At 32.7% G+C, this 19490-nt stretch overlaps 1 protein-coding gene across 4 annotated transcripts in view; it reads right to left on the bottom strand.

The window, feature by feature from the left end:
• Positions 1–12792: 12792 nt before the first annotated feature.
• gus (splA/ryanodine receptor domain and SOCS box containing gustavus) overlaps positions 12793–19490 on the bottom strand; it is a 180256-nt gene continuing 173558 nt past the window's right edge. For all 4 annotated transcript variants that reach the window (XM_072520628.1, XM_072520629.1, XM_072520630.1 and 1 more), the window contains one exon: positions 12793–18777. In XM_072520628.1, coding sequence (XP_072376729.1) covers positions 18638–18777 — 140 coding nt within the window. In that variant the 3' untranslated portion in view covers positions 12793–18637. The remainder of the gene's footprint in view (positions 18778–19490) is intronic.

The following is a 19490-nucleotide window of genomic DNA, read 5'->3' as shown; positions in this document are numbered from 1 at the left end:
GATTTACCAAGAATCTGTACATCGTAGAAAAAAATGTTTCAAATAAAAATTGTACCTGAGATATTTTTAAACAAAAATTTTTATAAGAATTTTTTGTGTAGAGGTTCAGTGGCATTTTCGTCTCTCACGACTAGAGTAAAAGTTCGGCAATTATACCGTCGTGTCCTGGAGCTTTATTATTTTTTACCTCTTTTAAAGTTTTTTTTTTACTTCGAATCTCTTTCTATTTGGTACCTCTTATTTTACTTTTCTTACACTTTTTTCTTACGTTTCCTTTTGTTAATTCATTAGGCTGGCTTTACGAGATGTACAAGGTTTTGTAGAAGTCTTCGACTATCTTTATTTTATTTTTATCCTTATCTTCCTTATTATTGGTGTCTTTAATTTTGATAATTTTTCGAACACCCAGTGTTGGTCTTAGATATTTTAAGCCTCGTTTTCAATTATTAAGTACTCGTTCCATTTTTTTATGTCACATTTTAATTCTTTTCTAATTGTTTTATTTATTTCTGCGTATTCTTGAGTATGGCGTTTGTTTTCCGCTAGTAAATGTCTTCTTTCTTTAATTAGTTGTTTAGTTTCGATGCTTATTTTATGTTCTTTAGTTCTTTACCACCTATAGTCCGGCTTCGAGAAGGTTTTTATTTACATTTTTGTTAAGGCGCGTTTTCACGGGTCGATCTAGGTTGAACGATTTGGATCGTTCGAGCATAATTCGATCTGTGTGGAAAGCAAAAAGGTTTACACGACAGGCGATGAATGTTAAATTAATTGTGGTACAAAATGGCGTCACGTGAAATGATTAATGTAGGTGTGCAATTAATTTGTTGTGCAATTTGGGAAGAAATCGCTAAAAAAACGAACGTGGTGGACCCGACCGTGGATTGTGAGACGAAATACACATGGTGCATCACAAATCCTGCTCCAAGAAATGGTTGTGGAAGATCCAGAGGCTTATAGAAATCATTTAAGAATGGATAATGCTCATTTTAGAGAACTTTTAGAAAAAAACTGCTGAGACGAAGTCAAAAAACGATACAAATATGCGTGAAGCATTACCAGCAGGGCTGAAATTGCAAATAGTTCGTCGATTTCTAGCCACTGGAGACAGCTGTGTGTAAATGATTTATTAAGGACTAGTACAACAAAATGAATGTTTTTAAAAATAAAAAGCCAAATTAGAACCAGTACATATAAGTCATCAGGTCCAGAGCCACTCTTTAGTGATTTCAATACTTTGCTCAATTCACGATTGTATGTTGTTCTAATATATTTTATTTTATTTTTCAAGTCATTTTCAGACATATTGAGTTTATTCATATGTTGTAGAATTGCTTACAATGCCTCTCGCCTCGCTTGTAGATTGCGATAAAGCTCGGTTTGTGGATTCCATAATACATTATAGTTTTGATAAGCATCCAAAAATCTTGCCATGTCTGCATCTGATCATTTTTCAGTCATTTTTTTCGAAAATTACAGCTTTTCGTACTAAAAACAACAACTTTATACACGCTAGAAGTACTCTACTCGGCTTTGGGTACGTTGTGTTTTCGTTCGACCAGGTGTTTACACATTCGATTCCAGTCTTTCGATATCGATTCGGCGGCAATCACCCGTCAAAAGTAGACAGTCTTTCTACTTCCGTCGAATCGACTCACTCCGCCGAACGGCCAAGTCGATTTAAGGTTTACATATTCAATTTGCTTTCGATTTTATAATCGACCTAAATCGTTCAATCCAGATCGACCCGTGAAAACGCGCCTTTAACGTCGTTAATTTGTTCTTACTTTGAAGGCATCTATCCGCATTGTATGATCAAAATCTTTTGTTTTTTGCTATAATACACGGGAAATTTTTACATTTTCATGCAATATAGTAGATACTAGGTTACTGATATGTAAAGGCGCGTTTTCACGGGTCGATCTAGGTTGAGCATAAGTCGATCTGTGTGGAAAGCAAAAAGGTTTACACGACAGGCGATGAATGTTAAATTAATTGTGGTACAAAATGGCGTCACGTGAAATGATTAATGTAGGTGTGCAATTAATTTGTTGTGCAATTTGGGAAGAAATCGCTAAATCAAACAAAAAGAAAAAAAACGAACGTGGTGGACCCGACCGTGGATTGTGAGACGAAATACACATGGTGCATCACAAATCCTGCTTCAAGAAATGGTTGTGGAAGATCCAGAGGCTTATAGAAATCATTTAAGAATGGATAATGCTCATTTTAGAGAACTTTTAGAAAAAAACTGCTGAGACAAGTCAAAAAACGATACAAATATGCGTGAAGCATTACCAGCAGGGCTGAAATTGCAAATAGTTCGTCGATTTCTAGCCACTGGAGACAGCTGTGTGTAAATGATTTATTAAGGACTAGTACAACAAAATGAATGTTTTTAAAAATAAAAAGCCAAATTAGAACCGGTACATATAAGTCATCAGGTCCAGAGCCACTCTTTAGTGATTTCAATACTTTGCTCAATTCACGATTGTATGTTGTTCTAATATATTTTATTTTATTTTTCAAGTCATTTTCAGACATATTGAGTTTATTCATATGTTGTAGAATTGCTTACAATGCCTCTCGCCTCGCTTGTATATTGCGATAAAGCTCGGTTTGTGGATTCCATAATACATTATAGTTTTGATAAGCATCCAAAAATCTTGCCATGTCTGCATCTGATCATTTTTCAGTCATTTTTTCCGAAAATTACAGCTTTTCGTACTAAAAACAACAACTTTATACACGCTAGAAGTACTCTACTCGGCTTTGGGTACGTTGTGTTTTCGTTCGACCAGGTGTTTACACATTCGATTCCAGTCGTTCGATATCGATTCGGCGGCAATCACCCGTCAAAAGTAGACAGTCTTTCTACTTCCGTCGAATCGACTCACAAACCATACATACTGTATGTATGGTTTGTGAATCGACTCACTCCGCCGAACGGCCAAGTCGATTTAAGGTTTACATATTCAATTTGCTTTCGATTTTATAATCGACCTAAATCGTTCAATCCAGATCGACCCGTGAAAACGCGCCTTTACGCAGCAGTTGTAAAGCAACAAATTAATGCTTTGTTTTATTTAATTTTTTTCGATTTTCTCTAGCAATATCCATTTGGTATCTTCCTAAACTTTTATCTCTTAAAGATTTAATATTTTAGTTAGGAAATATGTAAACTGATTGATTAAAATTATTTATTTTATTGAAAAACAGAATTATAAGAAATTTTTTAGGTACCTACTAAAGAAATGTTACCTTATTATTTCCATTTCCTAATAGATGGTGCTACCAACTTGTAAATATAAAACAGGACACTTTTATTGATTTTCAAAACGTCAATTATAAGGTCTTTTTCACAGCAACCTCCCACCACCAAACACAGGTTTAATTTATTTGTGGTCTTTTTTAGAAATTGTGTGCCTATAAATTCCCACAATGCATACGGCTGTTAAAACCACTTTAAGAAGGCTAGTTTACCTTAATGCTTGACGTAAACATATTGTGAAGTAAATTACTACAATCCTTTTACAATTTATTATATACAGCTCAATAAAAAATTCGAAGAACGCGGTTAACTTTAATAAAAGTACAAGCTGAGTATAGCCGCAAATGTCAACTATGAAACAAAATATTTCGGTTTGGCGATGTTGTATTCGGTTCGCTATCTCCAGTCCGAACTGTCTAGTGAATTTAGTAATTATTTTTTTGCGAAGTTAGTTAATTTTTGACAGACTCGAAGTGGCTGGAAATTACTATACAACCAAGCACACGTATTTATAGCCAATATTAATAGTAAACAAATTAAATAGTATATAAAATAGAACTTTACAAATTACCGACAATCAATATTTATTTATTTGCACCATATGTAATAAATAGTTATGTTAAATTATAAGAACTAAAATATATTTTTTAATATATACTACCCAAAATGTTATGGGTTTAGTATGCACTTCCACTATTTAGAATAATTTTTTCTTTTTTCAACGACAGAAGTTTGCAATAGTAGTATACTTGAGCTATTAATACCGAGAAGTAGGAATTGTTGTGTTGTAGGTTTCCGACAATGAATCTGTCAAAATATGCCCGAGCTAAGCGAATGGAGTATATTAGAAATTTTTTTAGTAATTACCCTTTGATAGATTAGGGGATAGATTTGGCAATCGTCAAATCAGCAGTTGCCAGATTACAACAGATGTTTACAATTAATCTCGAAAGAGACAAATATTTACTCGTTATTGCTTCATATACATTAAAAATTGCAGAATTCATAAAATAGTATAATCAAAATGTACTTTTTAAAAGCTTTATTTCTTTATAGTTGAAGCATACAACATATGCATTATAAAAACATGCCAACACTGCCAAACCGAAATATTTTTGACATTTGCGGCTATATTCAGCTTGTACTTTCGGTAAACTCAGCCAAAACGAAATATTTTATTTCATGGTTGACATTTGCGGCTATATTCAGCATGTAACCAGAACGCCTTCATATTTGTAACGCGTTTAAGTATCATGTTTAAGTTTAACTTGAATATTATTATAAAATTTTTCATATAAAAATTAATGCACGTCATTCAAGATTTATGACATCAGAACCCCACAACGTTGCCAAAACCTCAAAATAGTTAATAAGTGAGGAATTTTTAAAATGTCAACTATTTAAGAATACAATAACTAATCAATTGGATTTTTAAAATGAAGGAAATAATCACGTTTCCAAAAATGTTTTTTCACTTTTGTGTTAAGTTGATTTTAAAAGTTCATTATTTTTAATATCTTGAGAAATATTATTAACAGTAAGTACACTTAGTTTTAAAAATACTGAAACACACTAAAAAACAATAAGAAAACATTTTAATACAAAATTCTTTAACTTACCTCTTTTAGAAGAGCATTAAGTAGTAAAAACCGCCCGTAATTATTTCGTTCTTGTTCACAATAATCTATTTAAACAAGCAATCAGCTCTCAGCAGAATATTCAGTTGTTTTCGGCATAGCATATTACGCTAAATTTAATATGTATTTATAAATACAATTATTTATTAATATATAATATATTGTGAATCAATTTGTATAAGAAATCAAAACGTAAACCAAATTCTTACTCTATAAAGGTGACAACACTGTAAACAATGTTGCCGAACGCTGAACTGTCATTGAAATTTGAAGTATTTCCGTATCAGTGGTGTACGATTGACTAAATTAAAATTATTATTTTGGGGAGTATTAAACTTAAACAGTTATTTCATAAAATTTATATTATTAATAATAAAAAAATGTTTTTGATTATTTAATCAATATAATTATAAGGGGCGATTGTTCGAACGCTAATCAAAACTTGATTGTAGTCAAATATTTAATTACAAGCAAATCCGTCACAGCAGCTGTCAAAATTATTAAAAATTGCTTATTATTATTATTGATTTGTAAATAAAAACATGAAATTAACATCAGAAAGAGTTTAATTATGGTTTATTTTAAATTAAAACACCAAATAATAAAATTGAATAAAATAAATCATATTTCATATGACGTATTTGATTGTAATTAAATATTTGATTACAATCAAGTTTTGATTAGCGTTCGAACAATCGGCCCTAAAATTCGCAATATAAACACGATTACATTTTTCTTATTATAACATGTTAACGCCTATGAAAGATTGAGCAGTTCCGTATAAGTGTCGTATTATTAGCTGTGTTAGGGAAATTTGAACTCTAATGTTGATGTTATGGAAATTTTAGATACAAATGACGTCACTCTTCATATAAATCGTGACGTGCAACGTTCTTACTGAAAAAATACATTCAGGAACTCAACATTGTTTTCTGATACCATTTCTCTGTATTTTTCTTTTATTGTTCTACCATAGAACAAAATCTATATAACGTTGAAAATGATATATTTCTGGTTACCACGACCACTGTTATTGTTTATGTTTTTCGTAAATTATTTTGATGTTAATTTTATTTTTGTTACAGTTTTGTTTTTTTTTATTATAGATACTTACTAAACTGTTTTTCCTTACCTTACAATTTTTCTCTAACCTAATCTAATCTAATCTAAATCTAATCACTCCCAAAAAGTACAGACTGGTATTCCTTAGATTCTACCAATTTATTACTGTTTACAATCACTGTATGCTCAGGTTTCAACTTTTCACTTAACTAAATCAAAGGGCTTTTTTCTCTCGAGTTGTTTAACCAGATTTATGATATTAAGGAAGAGGATGCACCTAGTCGTTCGTGATTCTTAACAGCATTTTTCGACTCTTTACGCTAATTGCACACACACCGATTTTAGACGGTTGATTTTTTACCGGCCGTCCAAATTCCAATAGTGAACCATATGTGAGAACGGGACATTGCACACAGGCCGACCGCTGATCGGTGCCGGTAAAATGCCGGTAAGCGGCCGTCCACTGCCACTGTATCGCCGGCACGACCGGGACGTATTGGCGTACGTGACTAAATACAGTATTGCACACACATCGATTTTTTATCGGCCAATTCGACTAATCGGTGAAATTTTGGTACATTTTAATTTTAGTTTTGGTAGTGTTGGTAATGAATAGTTTCTCATTTTTGTATTCTGATGTTGGATTTCATTTTTTAACTTCTCATGGACTTTATCAAGGGATGCAATAGACATTCTAAAGAAGTTGAAAAACATACTACCATCACGCGTTAGGTCTTCAAAAAGAGTGTAGAATGTTCCCGTCTTTTCTCTGCTTTGATTGATAGGGTGAATCTACCACTTGCGTTTAATCCTACGGCGCTTAATACGGCGATACAAATATGTAATAACAACAACTCGTTTAGGATTCATTATTATTCAACAACCTCGTGTCACGACAACAAAGCAACTAATTGTTTGACCGGTAAAAATCCGGTGCGTTTGCAAGCATCTGCTACCAGTAAAATAACGGCCGATTTTATGTTGGCCGTCCAAAAACGGTGTGTGTGCAATTACACTTAAATTATTCGATGATATTATTACCAATATCCATTTCGAAATCCAATTAATTTGCGCCAAGCATTACTTTTTCTTTTTTATTTATTGTATAATTATTGTAGAGTAAAATAAGCGTAATCATATCAGTTTAATTTATAATAGTTGACTCAATTCTAGTTCAGAAAAATAAAATTATGTTTCATAATGTATGTCCTAAAAGTTTTGCACAAAATTTTTTATCAAATTATTTTTTATAAAGAAAAATTTTATTTAAACTCTATGTAACGTTATCTGTACTACCTGTGCTACGAGTAACGGACCTTACCGAAAAAGAAAGGCTTCTATGAGACAATACAATGTTGGAAGTTCGTTTGAAAGAATAGCTTTGGATATTGCTGGGCCATTTCCAAAAAGTGAGAATGGGGGCAAGTACATGCTGGTGGTAATAGATTATTTCACAAAGTGGGTCTAGATCTACGCAATTCCAGACCAGGAGGCCGCCACTATTGCAGATGCGTTGATCATAGATTATATCAGTCGATTTGGGGATCCATAGTGACCAAGGAAGGAAATTCGAAAGTGATCTATTCCAGGAAATATGTAATAGACTAGGCATGAAGAAAACAAGAACTACAGCCTATCACCGACAATCGGATGGAATGATAGAGCGAATGAATAAGACCGTTGGCAAGACAAAAATGGTGTCTAATCATGAGTGAGACTGGGACGAATACCTTCCGTTCTTCACAATAGCCTACATATCAGCTGTTAATGAATCTCAACGGGCCTAACACCAGCAAAAGTGCTATTTGGACATGAGATACGCCTACCTTGTGATCTAGAGTTTAGATGTCGACGTGGAGAAGATGTAACTGGTGAAGATTATGTGAACGAATTGCGAAGAAGAAAGGACGATATATACGAGTTGGTCCGTTCCCATCTTCAGATCGCTAGCGACTGAATGAAGAAACGGCACGATACCCAAGCCGAAAAGGGATGTTTTTAAGAAGAACGAAAAAGTCTGGCTCTATAATCCAAAGAAGCGTAAGAGTTAATCTCACAAGTTACAGCAGTTCTGGGAAGGTCCGTACCTCATTATAGAAAAGATTAACGATAGTATATGTTATCTACCGAATAAGCAAGATTCCGAGGTGAAAGCCGATGATAGTACACCATAACCCGCTGGCGCCATTCGAAGGAGACCACGACGTAGATGAAGAAGTGGAAGTAAACCAAGCCCATGAAGTACTTGACCTCACATTTGAGGAATTCATGGGGTCCTATGGTACCGATAAAGCAGTACATGGTGTTACCACTGAAGAAAAGCAAGATCTACTCGCACTTCCAGATGACTACTCACTGGCCCATACCATCCTGGTCAATATTAAAGACACATCAGGGTTGGCATCCGTCTTTCGAAAGAAGTTTGGTAGAGTTGCTTCAATGCCAACTACCAACCCTTGGAAAAGTTTTGAAACTCCAAGATGCATCACGTTACCTTTTCTATCTGATAACAAAAGACACTGCCCATGACCAACCTACCTACCAAGATGTGTGGAAAGCATTACTTCAATTTGAGAGAGCATGTACTGGAGTCCAACGTGCAAAAGTTTGCCATGCTAAAGCTAGAGTGCCGCCAATTAGATTGGAATGTTGTCCGAAATAAGGTAGTGAAGATCTTTAAAGTTACCGAGGTCCAGGTACTAGTCCATTGCAATCCGCATAGTTAATGGTACGGAGCGAGGTATTATCTCTTAAGGAGGGTATAATGTAACCCTATCTGTCTGACGCACACCCAAAGTAAATATTACCGACGCCAGCCTAAATGTAAACAAGTATTTGTAGAAGCCGTGAAACAGGTATGTGCGTAACGACATCGAAGAGTCTACCTCCTTCTGGTACATTCGTTGGAACTCTCGAGAACAACATGGAACTGGCCCCAAATGATATAAATACAGAAAGAATTTAGATGTAGTTTCAGTTGGTGTTATAAATTCGTCGTTGTTAAGTCAGAAAATAAAACACTGGAATATGGCATTGATACTCATCACATATTTATAGACTACGAAGCAGCCTAAGACTCTGTGAATAGAAGAGATATGTTCAAAGCAATGAAAGAGCTAGGAATACCAAATCAGTTGGTAAATTTAACAAAACTAACTCTTGAAAAAGTTGAATATAGAGTACGAATTCAGGGGGAACTGTCTGAACTTTTTAAACTAAAAAACCAAGGGCTGCGCCAGGGAAGCTCTCCTTTATACTGTTCAATTTGGCTCTGGAAAAGTAATACGTATGTCACAAATCACAAACATTGGTTCAATATATAATAAATAGGTGCAAATCCTTGCCTATGCTGATGATATCAATATTATTGGGATAACGGAAAACACTGTACGAGAGGCGTATGTAGCATTAAAAGAATCAGCTACAAAATTGGGTTTAATAAACACCAACAAAACGAAGTATATCAAAATAAGCACGCAACCACAAATCCTATTAAAAAATATCATGAGATCATGGTTTCCTGTGTAACCTTAAACTATTAATTTTTTGCTCCACACAACACGACACTGCCGTAGTGTACTGAGAATAATTATATAGATTTTTATATAAAAGAAAATTCAATAACAGTGAATTAGTATTAAATAGAGATTTTTCATTATAATTGTTTATTTGTTCTGTAATTGAAACTTTAAAGTGTAGTAGCAAAAATTAATTTTTACATTCAATTGGTAATTCAGAATCAATGTAGATTTAGTCGAGAAAAGATGTGTCTTAACTACCTACCATTAAAAAGAACCTGAACCACTCCAAAGTACATTAATGCACTAGCTTCATCATTATTACCTTTGATTACTTACCTTTACCTTGTGAAATAAAAAAACGTTAAGAAACCAAAGTGTCAAATGAGCGAAAAAATTAAAACACAATGGTTCTGAAGCTATTTTCTTGTGGCATGTTAATACAATTTACTACTTTTACTGGGAATAGTACAAGATTTTCTGGCAAAGGTGATATGAAAATTTGTCTTCGGAAACTGAGTAAGCTCTATCTAAGTCACTAAACTGTGACTGAAAGCAGGATTAGTTCTATGGGTAAGTATGAGATTTCTGAAGCATGATTTAGACCTAGTTTTATTAATTCGTCTTTAATTATGTTGGGAGGTATGCTTGGACATACATTAGACAGAATTAAGCGGGCTGATAAGGTTATTAATCTTCTTGCTTCTAGAATATTTCCATTTAGGTTTATATTTCTTCTTTTCGCTATGAATTTATCTACTAAATCTTTGGATATTCTACCGTTTGATATATGGAATGCGAAGATTATATTTTTCGGATCTTCAGGTCGACCCAATCATTTGAGATAATCATTAAGTATACAATATTCCAAAGTATTAAATTAAATATACCACAGTACCAAAATTGTAGCAAGTGACTCATATTTTCAATGTAGACCTTTGCGGGTTTGAGGGGAAAGTAAATCGACTAGTCATAGTCGTGCGGTTATTATTTAAAAAATAATCAGGATTTTAGAACTAAGTGATTGTTATAAAAAATATTTTATTATTTTATAGATGCCTTAGGTATAGAAAACTAATCCTTGTTAAATATATTTTTTTGGGAAAAACATTTTATCCGTTTAAATTAACAAACTTATGACTGATTCAAGGATTAAATTTAATTCCTATTGTTAAATGAGATTTAATGACATGGGATTAGAAAAAGTATCGTCTAGTAACTTTTAGCAGAGGTAAAAGATTCTAGTAACTTCAGATTCATGAGTAGTATCTTCGCCTAGATCCACAACTACTGGTTCCATGGTAATCTCAATGAAGTTATCTAGGTTCCACATATTATGCTCTTCTTTCACTACATGCTTGATATATTTTATTTAAGCAGATTTTTTACCACTGAATTTGAAAGTAATATTGTTCCTTGCTACTTCACTGTTATTTGAGCTCACAAAAGTTATATCGGGTTTAACTCACAATGGTATGGCGGCATTCGAACGGCAATAATTACGCCTCGTTCTCGCACTATTTCATCTATTACATATTTAATATATTTATCTTTATAACACCGTGCTAAGTTTAGTAACTCCATTTTCAAAATTGGTTCATTGAATTTAATATATTTTTTTATCTAGTGAATCCGCAATCTCTGCTTCTCTCCATTTAATGGTTGCTAACTGTTCTACACGCCGGCAGTTATATGGAGCGTTATCCATAACAATATTTTTTAACAGAATATCTGAAAAACATTTTTCATAATGATCTGCATCCATTTCCTCATGGTAATCTCCAGTCTTTTTAGAAACAAATGCATTTAAACCTCCTTTTAACAAATTCTGAGTAGCTACGTATATGGCCAATAATAGGCGTTTTCCCTTTCCAGATGAGGTTTTGAAACCTTTCGATAAACCATCTACGAAAGCTTGTCTTTTTTTAAGAGCGATTCACATTTATATCCTGCCAAATTTTTGTCACAGTATGTTCTTCATTTAACCATGTTCCATCTGTCTTGTTTTCCATCTCTTCGAAATTCTGCTATTTGCTTCAGATACTTTCTGCGCCATATTTTTTTTTTCAATAAGCGTACTATTCCTCTTTTTCTTTAAATACCTAAAGTTCATTTCACGTAAAGTACGTAAAAAACCATGTCTTGATATTTTTGGAATAGTTTCATTAGATTGAAGAGAAGAAGCGATGTTTTTTATAGTTGGTAATTCCTTTTTAAAATAAAATTCATGTACTGCACGACGAATGGCCTATTTGGTTATATCATCCAATTTTGTTTCCTTCCTTTTGTTTCAACCTTTAAAGTATTATTATCCTTTATTTCATCATTTGTTCTCTGGCTCCAAGTCCTTCAAACACATTTCCGCTCATAGTTTTTTCTTCTGGTGTTAAATTGTGATGTTTCGTTTTGATATACCGTTCACTATTACTACTGTCTGTCATACACTGTCTGTTATTTGTCACCAAACTGAATTAGACTAAATTAGACAAACAATTATGTTCTCTGCTTTATGAAACCCCTGTCAATGCGCTTATGAAACCGACTTTAAGATAATAAGACAATAAAATAGGTACCCGAACAATGGCGTTGTTGCCAGTTACATCGCCTCAATTTGCGACTACGTTGTTGAGATCTCAGACATTATCTACCGTTAGAGAAAGATATAAACTACAACATTGCAGACAAATCATACACGCTGACAACGTTACATTTTCCCTAGAACCGAAATCTTTGCCAAAAAATTTGAACAGTCATAAGAAGGTTTTTGTCAATTTTTAAGAGATTAAACAGATTCTACAATAATCCAGTAATTTGTTTATTAAATAATAATTAAATTTTCAGCTTTTATCGGAACAAAAATAGTTTTTTCTAAAAGATAAACGTCCAATTTAACTGGCCTGTAAAAAATCATTAAAACGCGAGTCACTTACTACAATAGTGGTACTTTACTCTAGTTTGGAATTAAAGTACTTCGCTATTGGTTCTGTTTCACAGTTTACGGCCGTAGCCCGGTTCATTCATGTGAAGTTGAATAATTTTATCAGTTTATTATTTGTAGTAATTTAAATTAAATACTTAAATCAAGACAGATGATAATAATGGGTTGTATCTACTCATGATTCCAATCTTTTGTACATAGGTCACTTTCACTTGGTTTTTTATACTTTTAAATTTCCAATAATTACTTTTTAATGTAGTTTGTGCCACAACACGTCATTATCGTTTGTTGGTTTGGAATAAACCCCTACGTATAAAATTATTTCGACTATTAGTAGTAGTCTCTTTGGATGAAATAACTAAACACTTATTGATACACTTTCATGATTCTTTTAATTTTAAAATTGGCATATGTACATACAGTAAGGTAATATTCATCAAAATAAATTGTCTACTTTATTGCAACGTTTGGTATGCTTTTTTATTATAGATAGCTGCACTATTTGCACAAATGCCAAAGACGAGACAAATGGTTGAAAAAATATTCAAAAAATCAACTCTCCATGACATTTCAATTGTTCTCTTCATTTATTTCGAATCTTTATTACCAAAATAAGAAAATGTATTTTACTAGTCAAAAGGAATTCAAATATAATTTACAATATTCATAACCAATTATTACATCATATTATTACAGCTAAAACTTACCTCTTTAAAATAAAAGAAGACAACATGTGGAATCATATTTTTCTAAGAAATGTGCTTGTTTATTATTATTTTTTTGTATATATTGAACATTCTTAAGTATTTTTTTGTATCTTACTTCAAAACAATTTGTACGAAAAGCTGTTCAATTAACACATCTTAATTACAAAATGAACAATCTCTTTGGAAATTAACATTTCAACAAAGTATGTCATCACACAAAAATTCCAGACTATTTATGTTACTCTTTTATAAAATAATATTAAAAAATGTCAATGCAATTAAAAGTATAATCTCATTTTGGTTCGATTATAATTCGAGTTTTTTATTCCTTTTTTTTGCCTGAGTTACATTAAACCTAAGTAGGCAAATCCCCAATAACTTCAGAAATGAGTGTTTGCAAGTGTACAGTTACATTTTGAAATATATTTAACTTACTGAAAAAGTGGAAGGGTAATGTCAATATTCAAAAGGACTTGCGTGTTAAGAGTTTATCAATGTTATGAAGCAATACCACATAGAATCTAAAATTTATTAATTAAGAATATCTTCTATTATTAATAAATTGCATCTACCAAGAATTTAACTGGCTTTCATGGATATTGTTTTGTAATCATACATTATTTTCAGTTAGGACTGTTGTCACATTGCATTCGTAAATATCTTACGCAATTGAAGACGAAACTTAGAAAAAATATTTCCAGATCACGGCCTATAAACCTGAAAACAGTGTATCATTATAAAATGTATCTATTAAATTAGGTCAACACAATTGATTTATCTACCACACGTGGCCTAACATAAACTTATCTCTTTAATTTTGGGATTTTTTTAGATTCAGCTACAATACTTTGTGATTGATGGAAGCACGCACATTAAACAAATATGTTGCTTTAGGACATGAGCAAAAATGTGGAAGCGTTTTATTTTAGTTTGTGCTTTTAACTTTCTGAAAGATCCATTGTAAAAATAGTATTTTTTAAACTTTCCATTTTGTGTATGCTTAGATCTACATTCATTATTTAATATTTTCTTCCTCTTCTTTAGCTCCCATAATTTCTAGAATTACAAATACAAAATAAGTTTTTGAAAAAGTTTTTGAAGACTTTCTGGCATATCTTCTTCTCAACATACCACTCTGGAAGCAGTTTTTGTTATAAAATACGGGAACTATCTTTAATACACCAACCAATTGAATACACTTATAGACCTCAGGATAAAAGCAAAAAAAACCAAAGTAATGACGCGTCGATATAAGCATCTACTGTATCCTGATACAATATCCTAAGAATAATATCTAATGCAACCAAGAAAACGGTATCTGGAGAAGGCAATATAACTTTGAGATCTATAAGAAATATATAAAAATAGCAGGATGGGAGAGATATAATATCTTTTATAAAAATAGGTATGGGAAAAGATGGACAGGCCATTCATCAACAGCGAATGAAAACTACCCTCCCAGACGAACAATATTAATCAATTATTTGTGGGAAATCGGAATAGAGGCATGTGAAGATATGACATGAAAGGAAGGTGTAGATGGTCTACCACTGATGCATTATGATGCATTTTTGGAACAGTATAACCTTATAATCTTCTACTTAAATTAAATTTTCAACTTTTTAGTTGAAAATTTAAGTCAACAACGTTTCAAAAATTATATTTATATGGGATTAAGCAATAATTGATTGTAATAAAAATTACATTTTATATTTGTTTTTGACATTTCGATTTCCACTCCGGAAATCGTTTTCAAAAAAGAAAGAATTTTAAAAATTATAAAATAAGAAGGTTATACACCTGCTGTCGTTTATTAGTTGGCGCTGTTTTGACCAAATTTGACAGGACCATAATAATTTTTTTTTTAAAGAAAAGTTTTGTGACAGAGGTGTAAAGAGCAAGAATAAGAGAACTTGGATATCTGGAGCGAATACTCTATAATATATACAGGAAAATATCTGAAAGTACAATAAGGAAAACATCTACGATCTAGACCAAGAATTAGAAGACCAGGTGACGTATAGTTGCCAATACGTCGACTACAGTTTGATCTTCCTAAATTGACAGCCAGCAGGACAAATTAAATACTGCATTGCAAATCGCTTATTTTTCCTGTTATTGTCGTTTATCTTTTAATTTTTGAGTGGGAACAGATCACTAGGTCATCGTCGTACAATAATTTCTGAATTTTATAATCTCAAAAATTATCTGAGCTACCTTATCACCTTCAAACAAATTTTTCAAATGTTTTAAATAATAATTAATAATAGGAAGCAACTTTTATCTAAAAAACCAAAAGCTTTAATTCTAAATTGTTGTGACCATTAAAGGAAGACAGTAAGGTTTGATATTCTAGCAGAGAAAATTTGGTTTAGTCATTAGTTAAGTTTACAATTAAACGAATCTATTATTAAAATATTTACGTCCCTCTGTGGAAACCTTCAATGATTATATTAGGAGACGTGTTTTTAGTGTCGTTTTGAAAATCCGCCGCCACAGCTTTTCGGTTGGTGCACCTGCACATGGGCACTGTGTTTCTACATATTTTGGCAAGTCTCAGACGCCATTACGGCAGAAATCGATTATGAATTTATTTTGCGTATTTAAAATACCTCCGCCAATTGTTAAATTCGCGGTGTTATTCAATTTCTTAGTGCCAAAGACATAATCGGTGATGAAAACGTACGCAAATGAAAACAATTTTCATGAAAAGGAACGAAGTGAACGAACCTCAGTGATTTCTTACGATTTGGTCAGCTCTTGTCATTTGGCTGAGAAAAATTTAATCATTCTCCATACAGACTCGATCTAGCAGTGATTATCACGTGTTCTTTCATTAGAAGAAGCATCTCGTAAGGTCAACGCCACGATGGCGACAAACTTTTGTGACGCCGGAATACAAAAGCTTGTTCTCCGGTATAAGAGCCTTAATATGTGTGGTAAAATCAATAAAACTGTAGACGTAAATGTAAACTTGTTATAAAAAGTTTTCTTGTTTTTTTTTCAAAACGACACCCATTTAAAAAAACACGCCCCATATTTCATTTAAAGATAATAAAGAATCAATAGAAATATAATCATTTTAAACATAGATTACAGTGCCGACAAAAAAAATTTTTACATTGCCAAATAAATCACTAAATTCGAAGAAAAATTGCATGCGTTCGTCTGCGCTTATTTACTTTGTATTTGTACTGTATACAGTTGGATTTGTGCGAGTAGTCACTGTTAAACATCTTTTTATTTACTTAGTAAAATTTGGGATCATTAAATTCTAAATTGAAGTGAAAATATGGGTCGAAAGAAACGCACACAACAGGAGAAAATTCGTGCTTTAAAGTTACTTGAGAAAGGGGACTCTGTAATTACCGTAGCACGTGATATTGGTGTTTCAAGAGAGGTAATTTATCAATTGAAACGATCGACTGCGTCGTTGCCAACCGGAAAGAAAAGCTGGTTCTGGAGCTCCTATAAAAACATCATCTAGAACTGACACCATCGTCAGGCATGAAATAATGTTGAACCATTCCATATCTGCCACAGAACTCAAAAATAAACATCCTGATCTCCTTTAGAATGTTTCAATAACAACGATTTTTGTAAAAGGTATTAGCATTGGACATCCGAACAATGGAAAAAAGTTAGGTTCCGTGACGAAATTACGTTTAAGTTAGTAAGAGGAAGCTCCAAATTTGTTCGTCGTCCACACACCGCGTCAAACAGTTAAAACAGTCAAACATCCTGAAAGTGTAATGGTATGGGGTGCGTTTAGTGGAAATAAAGGAAGGCAGGGTTGTATTTCTTGCCATAGAATGTTACAATGGGGGCAAGCAACTATGTGACTGTTCTAGAACAACATTTATTGAACTTGTGGGAAATTCACCAATGTGACTTCTTTATGCAGGATGGTGCCCCTGCTCACAAGACCAAGACAGTGTCAAAGTTCTTGAATGATATAAATTTCAACGTATTGGAATGGCCAGGTAACTCACCCGACCTTAATCCCATCGAGAACGCATGGAATATGATGAAAAATAAGGTTTAAGAGTGTCGACCGAGCAACATAAATCAGCTGAAAAAGGAGATGAAGAGGTTGTGGGTGACCATGGAAGAAGAATATTTCTTAAACCTTGCTCAATTTAAGCCCAAGAGAATCCAGCTTGTTATCGTCTACAAGAGTGATATGACATGGTATTAATTTGTAAAATTAAAATAACAATTATCCTGATTTATGTGTTTTATTTACTGTGTAAAGATTTTTTGCCGGCACTGTATATCTATGGATAATTGATGTACAAATCAAATAATTTGATAAGTCGGTGAATAAAATTAAAAAAGAATAGAAAACGCTGAAAAAATATTAAATATACATTTATTAAGAAAATTGATTGAAAATGGATACAGTGAAAGGAAACTTTCAATAACCACTACTTTCAAAAAAAGCAGATATATCTATCTGGTAACCATTAATGTGTATTGAGATATATATTTGTAGATTCAAATGATTTCAAGATAATTCCAAGGAAGACATTGTTGTGCATAAAAATATTTATATACAACCTCATATTAAGTATGGCTACATTTGTGAAAATTAATAATTAAATGTTGGACCATTTCAACAATTAAAACATTCCATTTTGCACTGTGTCCTGACGAATAGACATATAAAATCATCGTTTAAATGCATACAAAAAGTAACAGTACACTTATTTTCGTTTGACTCACTTTACATGCCTGTTTGGGGAGCTACCCTAAAAAACTCACTAAAACCGCTTAAAAATTCCTTCCGATATCAATACTAAAAGTTCACTCAAGTCTTTCACAATCAACTACCATCACATCACAGAGCAATAATTGCAAATTCAAAAGACTAGGAGCCTTTTCTTGTCTATGTTATGTTACAAGTTTGTTGACTATAACTGTCAGTCCGAACTGGAAAACTTTTCTAGGCCAAGCAAAAAAGTCTTTTATAAAAAGTCGGATTAACATTAATATGTACACGAGTAATAAGAACGCCTTCGGAGAATATTAAATTAATTTACAAAACCACAATTTCAATTAAAAAAATTATCAATATACCTAATTCATTTTTGGTGATTTCGGCTCATAAACATTTCATTTCGGATGAAGTATGAATTTGAAGTTACGTAACTTGTTAAGATTTTAATCCCTGATATAGATCACAGTGGTGGTCAAAAACATCAATTACGACAACAAATTAACAAGTTATTTTTTTCTCTATCCGTGAATCTAGATCACCATTTAAAATTGTCTAATAAAACAATTCATATACAATCAGTAATGTAAATAATTTGCTAGTATAAATAATAAATATTCAATCTACTTCGTCATTATAAAGATCTCCGAAGCCACTCTTATTATTGCTTAGCACGCGGTCATTTCAACCGAATTGTGAGTAAACTGCCTGACCTATAAACAGTTAATTGTCTACACCACATAGTATTTTAAAAACAGTACACTTCACTATATCAAACTTCATCGTATTATCTTCGATCTCTGTATAAGAGGTAAGTTTGTAAGGCTTGCGGAAGCTGAAGATTCATCACTTTTTCTTCGAGAAGTTGCTTGCCGAGGCGTTGTCTTATTATGCGACGGCACAAGTCCATTAGAGGCAAAGGCTCGGCTAAAATAAAACAAGTATATATTAGAAATCTTAGATCATATTTTTCTTTAACACATATTTAAAATTTCTTAAGACAGATTATGTTTATATACTTCATGTTAACAAATTTTATAAATTCAGTGGCGGCTAGTGAGGGAGGACTACAAGGCGCCGCACCCTACAAAAAATGATGTACAAACAGTTAATTGTATTTCATATTCACACTTTTGTAAACTCCGTTTACTTTTCTGTTGAAACTTTATTAAATTGAAATATAGTTATCTAACCTAGAAAAATGGTTTGTTGTGTACAAACAATTGTATTTCATATTTCATATTCAGACTTTTCTGTTGAAACATTATTAAATAAAAATATATCATATTTACTGAACTAAATTTGTCAATAATTACATTTGTTTTACACACACACAACAATTTTTGTAGAACCCCAGATCCGAGTGACATGTGTGCTCTAATGGAACAGTGGGACCCACATGTCCGAAGATCAAACCGGTCACACTCCGTAATGGCGTGGTACCTATCTGACCCCCCAAGCTATAACCAACCACCCCTCCCCCATCGGAGGACATAACGAATGAAGAGTTGGAGTTACTTTGGATGCCCTAGGTAATGGGACATCCTCTTGTTTTACTTAATGCGGTTAAGCCACCTGATTTTAGGGATAGCTAGAAAAGCTTTTCTGATTTGTTTTAAGCGCCGCACTATATTCAAAGT

This window comes from Diabrotica undecimpunctata, chromosome 1 (genome assembly GCF_040954645.1).
Source record: "Diabrotica undecimpunctata isolate CICGRU chromosome 1, icDiaUnde3, whole genome shotgun sequence".
Classification (NCBI taxonomy): Eukaryota; Metazoa; Arthropoda; class Insecta; order Coleoptera; family Chrysomelidae; genus Diabrotica; species Diabrotica undecimpunctata.
Note: the sequence above shows the minus strand (reverse complement) of the source record. Positions and strands in the feature narration are given on the sequence as shown.